The following is a 6,634-nucleotide window of genomic DNA, read 5'->3' as shown; positions in this document are numbered from 1 at the left end:
TATATTTGTTTACATTTCATCACAGTAAGTACACCGAATGTGCTACCAGCACTTGCTGTTTTGCTATTTGCTGTGGACATCTGAGATAACGAAATTCTCTGAAGGTGTAAGTCAGTAAATCTAAAATGTATATCATATCTGTGGACTTTGTTGTTTGTTTTACTAAGCAGGCCATTGCATCTTGTGTTTCTATGCTACTTTAGCATCAGGTAAAAATTGTGAAATGCCTAATCATCCAATGTGGACATAATTCTTAGAGATGCTGGGTGAATTTCTAACTATCATCACTCATGCCGGTTTCTTTTTTAGAGAATGGAGAACACGTATTTATTTTCCGCATGAGGTGTATATATTTAAAAAATGATTCTTTAAACTTACCGGACGCCTCGCAGTTTAGTCTCTCGAGTGATTGTTCTTGATGTAGAGCTTGTTCATACGCTCTCAAATAGCTGTCTACCCGGGATAAAAAAAAACATTTTTTTCAAAAAAGTGGAAGGATTATATCTAATATATACAAAGGGTTGTAAATGTAACAGAATACTTACTGCGTTGCTCTTAGGGACGCATACCGTTAATGCTGTGATAAGCTGCCTCTGGTATGAATGTAATGATCTTGGTTAACATACACATTTAGTAAAACATAAAAATTAAAATTGCATTACTTTTTTCTTTTCAAGGGCTACCTGGATTCATGTCAAAGTGTGAAGTATCTACAACCTGACTGACTGAGTGTAAGACTTGTGTCTGAGTGTTTTACCCTGTTTTTTCTGCACCTCTCTTACAAAAAACACAGCGCTGTGATGAGGAACATATGGTATAGGCTCTGTTTTAACCATCTAAATAATTACCCCCAATAAATAACTCAAGGACATCCGTTGTCTCATGTTCCCCATGGGTCTCCTTTGAAACTAAATATCTGCAAATCACTACTCTGTTTTAGCTGTATGTACCATTTGTTTTATTCACTATATAACATTACAAACTCCATCATTACCTGGTCTTTATTTGTTAGATTCATCTATCAGGAGGGAGAGAGCAGCTGTGCCCCCTGGTCAGCACGCAGGGAGGGGGTATGAGAACCTGAGGGGGTGAACTTTTGACCAGGGAGGAGAGGGAGGTCGGGGGGGGTGATCTTTGACCTGGGAGAGGAGGGAGGAGGGGGAATGGAATTTACACCTGTTGTGGGAGGGGGAGTGAGGGGGGTGAGAGGGGGAGGGAGGAAGGGAGGGGACAACGCTTCTGATTGGATAAACTTTCACCTAGAACTGTCAAAACGAGTTTGATGAAAGCTGGTATCTATACTGTGTGTCCCACTTATCCCGCGGCTCCTCGCACGCGTGCAGGACGAGCGGCTGCGCGGCTCTTAGTCTGACCCGTCACCCAGGACCTGTTTGCCTTGGGAGACCCTACCAGGGGCATAGAGCCCCCGACTACATAGCTCGTAGGATCACTCGCGTACTCAAACCCCTCCACCACAGTAAGGTGGCGGTTCAAGGATGGGATTTATATAATATCTGCCATAAATTCTGCTTTTATCAATTTTAAAATGTTTAACTTTTCTTGACATTGTAAGAAACATAGTTGACATGTAAGAAATGACCCAGACTCATTGAACAGCACTGGCAGCAGCACACAGATCTTAGCTTCAAAAAAGGGTTTGTGTCTAAGCAGTCAGAGATTTTCAGTTATTTTTGTTTAATCAGTAAGTTTCTCATTCTCATTACTTGTCATTTCATACTGACAAATTTGTTTCTGTGCTATGCAGTTACTGGAAAGAAGATCCACCATCACGAGACTGTGGGATCCTGAGCGGTAAAGACCCACCTGAGAAGAACTGGATCACAGCATCCTGCCAATCCACCACTTACTTCATCTGTCAGGTTAAGTTCTGACAGTATCTGTCTTCTCTAAAAGATGAATAAGCAAAACAATTTTCTGTCAACAATGATCTACTCACATTTCCCATAATCTCTCTTTCCACTTCACACCAAAATCAATAGCATTCTGCAAGGAAAGACAATGAAGCTACACAGATAACAGATGTTTTGTATTTAGAGCTGTTTAGTCAGTTTATATTTCCCTGCAGCATTCTGTAGCATATTTTGTATTCTAATATCATTGATTATGCTTGTAAGAACTTGTAAACATTAGTCTAGTTATACACTGTATGATTCCATACACTTTTCACATTTGGCCAGTGAGTTTGTTTCAACAAGGTTTTATTCTCTTATAAAATGTTTGTGCAACCACATAATAAGTTGAATGTGTGTATTTGACTTTATTTTGGCTTATTATTTTATTGCTACATTTATTTTTAAATGAAGTCGGGGTCCGTCTGCAGAGGAACCAACAAACAAGGAAAACACACATCTCTTATAGATTTCAGAACTCTTATTACAACCAGTCATGTTTGACCAACACCTTTTGGGTAATAGCCAAGGTCAAGGTTATTTTTATGGTCTTTATGGAAGAATTAATAGTCACACCGTCGATGCCATAGCCAAACAGTTTTCTAAAAAGGCGCACGGTAATGACTTTACACACTACTACAGTAGACAGGACATATCACCATTAAATAGTTCGTTCCTGTTATTTCTAAAGTGTTCTGATATTACAAAGTCCAGTTTGCTCTGCATCACTGATGTGACCTTGGTTCCCATCACCCTGTCACTGTGCCAAGAACACTGATCAACCCAAAACAGGAAACACACTTTGTGCTTGTTGTATAAAGAAAACAGAAACAAAAATATAATAACAAATACTTAAGATTATAAAACCGGGAATTGTTAATAATAGCAAAATCACATGTCTTTTTCTCATACTTTACCAAACTTGTAACAGTCTTTACTGGAAACATCCTGCAGGCTGCTGTCTCAAATGAAGACACAGAGAATACAGACGGCTAAACAATACATATGTGCGTCATATGATAGGTATAAAATAATTACTGGTTGTGTGAATGATTCAACCACTTTTGCCCATGTGACAATGGATTTGTTTTTCTCAAGTTTAGACAGTGCTTGTTGTTGGCTCTGTCAAATTATACTTTTTGAACTGATTTTCAGATTCCAATTCTACAGGTCTACAGTATGTTTCTATTGAATGCTTTCTATTGTTAGGTTGACAAAAATTGCCTTAATATTTAATGTGGTGTTTGAATTTGAGCTGTAAAGAGTTTCATTTTTCATGAAACATTCTTTGTGTCTTACTATATATCTCTAAGAAATTTGTGTAAATCTAAAAAAAGTTCAAAGTGACTTACAGATGGAGTTGGGACAAAATAAATGCCGAATTCTAAAACAGAAAGCTTCCTTTCGTTTACCTGGGATCTGGTCATTGAACGACTAAGCTGATCTTTTCCTTTTGCCCCGCCATGTGTGCCAAAATGCATTGGTCCTTTGTGTTTGCATTAAAATTGCCCGGAACACTGCAAGTGTTGCCAGACTTTTTGCTTTCAGTTAGATTTCCTGCGTTTATACATCTTGACAGTAGGTGAAGTTGTATCAATAACGTCTGCTGTGTACAAATTATTTCTGCTTAATCAGCAAGTTTTTTTGCATTCTCATTTATGGTCATAACAACAAATATCTGAAGAGTTGGGCAGAACATGGCTAAGAGTAGCAGATTGTAGTAAAGCATAGTGGAGCAGGGAGAGGGAGCGCTGGGCAGAGCAGACTGGGATCCTGAACAGTGGAGGCCCACCTGAGAAGAACTGGTTCAAAGTGTCCTGCCAAGCCAACACCTACTTCATCTGTTCTAACAGTATCTGTCATCTCTAAAACATGACTGAGCAAAACAATTCTCTGTCAACAATGATTTACTCATTAATAACTTTTCACATAATCTCTCTTTCCACTTCACACCAAAATCAATAGCATCCTGTAAGGAAAGATAATGAAGCTTCACAGATAACAGATGTTTTGTATTTAGAGCTGCTTAGTCAGTTTTTGTGCTATATTTTCCTGCAGCATTCTGTAGCATATTTTGTATTCTAATATCATTGATTATGCTTGTAAGAACTTAGAAACACTCATCGAGTTATACACTGTATGATTCCATATATTACAGTGTGACTTTTTCACATTTGGCCAGTGAGTTTGTTTCAGCAAAGTTTTATTTTCTTATAAAATGTTTGTGCAACCACATAATAAGTTGAATGTCTGCATTTCACTTTATTTTGGCTTATTATATTATTGCTACATATTTTTAAATAATATTTCATTTAACTAGGTAAAATCCCTTTGAGTTTAACAACATCTTTTTCAAGGCAGACCTGGCCAAGGTGGCAGCATCACAGTTTCAGACAGAATAATCCCACACAAAAACACAAATATACAATAATATCAATAATTAATGAAGGCTTCAAATAAATGAAGAACAGAGAAGTTTACAAAGACAGTTACCCATTTTTATAAAGTAAAATGTGCTACAAACAGACAAATAGAAAATGTATCATTCACCACAGAATTTACAATACTCTTAAATTCAACATGTGATACCAAGTTTGTTAATTTCCCTCTGTAAACCTATTCCAAGTGCTGGAGCATAAAATATGAAAGTTTTCTTTCTCATCTCTCTCCATTCGTTAGGGATAGACAGACAGCAGAGAAGTGTCCTGTGATTGTAACTGGAAGAAGAACTCTGTGAAATAAGTTAGGAAACGTATGAAAGAGGTCTGTTTGGAACAGCTTTATAAATAAAAATATACCAAATATACAGTGCATGGAGAGAGATGACCAGTCAACTCATGGTCAGCTCACGATCTGGTCTTAAGGTCAAAGCAGTTCTTAATGCAATGTGCTGATATGTTGGAGTCTTATATTGCTATAAAAATAACACTATTCTCTATAGTGTAATACTGCAGGTAATTGCACTGTTGACTTTATATAGAGTAACTGAGACAATTGAATTCTCTTACAACTTTGTTCATTGACAGTCATCAGCGATTAACATCTAGGTATTATATTAAGGACTGTGAGATTATGGAAAACCTCATACTACACACTTCAGACCCATAGGTAGGATTTCATTCTAGACCTATTTAATGTTCTGGTCTTCCTTCGGCTCTACCAGCTCTAGTTCCAAACCCAAAGTACTGAGGCGAATCATCTGCCAGCCTGTTAGATTCCGTTTGTCTCTAGGTCTTTTGTTTTGTCTGAGTTTGGAGATTCCTGAGATTGACTCTTGTGGGGAGTCAGATTTCTCCAGTTCTTCCTTTTCCTTTTCATCCTCTTTGGAGAAGGCCATGACGTATCGTCTCATCTTCTGCATTACTGTGTCGTTTCTATCCTCAACCCTGCAAAAATGATAGAGTAAACCATAGAGGTGTGTTTATTATTCACAACATACCTCTATAATTCCATCCCATGATATGAATTTGTCATCTTGCAGTATTGATGATGTGTGTGATGAGACGTTCATATACTTGTCACAATAGTGTTTCGTGTTTCTCACAAACAGAACATTGTGGAGGGTGAAGCTCATCCACTGAACACATCAGGGGAAGGAATTGATCCCAAGAAAAAGAGCTTCCACTGTTGTTTGTAAGCAATTCAGCTACAAGTGATCAGATTTGACTCAAACATTCACGATTAGCGAATTACTGTATGTCACAAGCCTGTACAAAGGGCCAGGTTTGCTCCACAACCTCAAGCAAAGACACCAGACCAAATAAGAGGAAAGCCAGTGTTGTGTCAAACTCTGAACCCCACTGAGATGTTTCTGCCCTAACCTGAACATAATCTCACTCTAACCATGACCACCGAGGGATGGGGGGTTGGGGTGTTCATATTTTGTCGCTCGAACATGTCAAGTAGGAATTGAGGTATTGTCATTGTCAAAAACATATCTTATTTGTCAATGTTATTTGTTTATGCATTGTCCTGGCTTCGTGACCAGTCTTGAGTTGAAAAGTGTTTCCCCTATTCAAAACTTAGTTTCATGTAAGACAGCCTCAATGGTTAAGGTCAGGATAATGTTAGGATTCAGGTTAGGGGAAACACATCTTGATGGGGAAACAGATTTCAAAACAACACTGGTAACAGGAGTTGTGCGTGTTCATGAACTATCTTTTCATATTATCGTTCTAAACTAATTACAGACTTTCTGGAGTTATGATAGGTGGAAAGCTAATTTAGCAGTACCCAAGATTAAGCATTAAATGGCTGGAATGAGCATGCCATGGACTTTTTTAATGTGTGGGACAGCTAACTAATGAAAGTTGTTGTCTGTATGTTGGAGAGCGATAATAATAGCAGTATCAATAATAAATTGAGAGTAATACTTTTTACTCACAGGACAGCATAACATGTGGCTGCTGAGGTTGTGGTGAATGAACAAACTTGTGTCTCACAGTGTGATTATTTGCAGGGAAAAGACACTAGTTTCACTATCACCGCACTTCACATATATTATAAGCTTTGTACATTTGTGCTGTTTCAAAATAATTCTTTTTTTCCCCCATTTAATTCACACAGCACTGTTTCTGTTCCTGGCACTGCAGTGTTCTCTCACCTGAGATACCAGAGCTCCTTCAGGCCGTATTTTAGCCCACACTCCCCAAAACGAGGCTTCAGGCAACGAGGCAGCCGCCTCTCCAGCATCAAAATTGTGGCCACCACCCGCACAACATTAT

General features: G+C 38.3%; 2 protein-coding genes across 2 annotated transcripts in view; one reads left to right on the top strand and one right to left on the bottom strand.

Moving 5' to 3' along the window:
• Positions 1–3,531, top strand: part of LOC109970160 (C-type lectin domain family 4 member E-like) — a gene marked incomplete at its 5' end in the record, with an annotated part of 11,737 nt that extends 8,206 nt beyond the window's left edge. Inside the window, one exon of the mRNA XM_020617539.1 lies at positions 1,766–3,531. Within this exon, the coding sequence (XP_020473195.1) occupies positions 1,766–1,892 (127 nt within the window). The remainder of the gene's footprint in view (positions 1–1,765) is intronic.
• Positions 3,532–4,320: 789 nt separating this feature from the next.
• LOC109970196 (transient receptor potential cation channel subfamily V member 6-like) overlaps positions 4,321–6,634 on the bottom strand; it is a 15,214-nt gene continuing 12,900 nt past the window's right edge. Inside the window, exons 8-9 of the mRNA XM_020617592.1 lie at positions 6,514–6,625; positions 4,321–5,296 (exon numbers count right to left, since the gene is read on the bottom strand). Coding sequence (XP_020473248.1) covers positions 5,038–5,296; positions 6,514–6,625 — 371 coding nt within the window. The 3' untranslated portion in view covers positions 4,321–5,037. The remainder of the gene's footprint in view (positions 5,297–6,513; positions 6,626–6,634) is intronic.

Source organism: Monopterus albus, unplaced genomic scaffold (genome assembly GCF_001952655.1).
Source record: "Monopterus albus unplaced genomic scaffold, M_albus_1.0 scaffold192.1, whole genome shotgun sequence".
In the NCBI taxonomy this organism is placed as follows: domain Eukaryota; kingdom Metazoa; phylum Chordata; class Actinopteri; order Synbranchiformes; family Synbranchidae; genus Monopterus; species Monopterus albus.
Note: the sequence above shows the minus strand (reverse complement) of the source record. Positions and strands in the feature narration are given on the sequence as shown.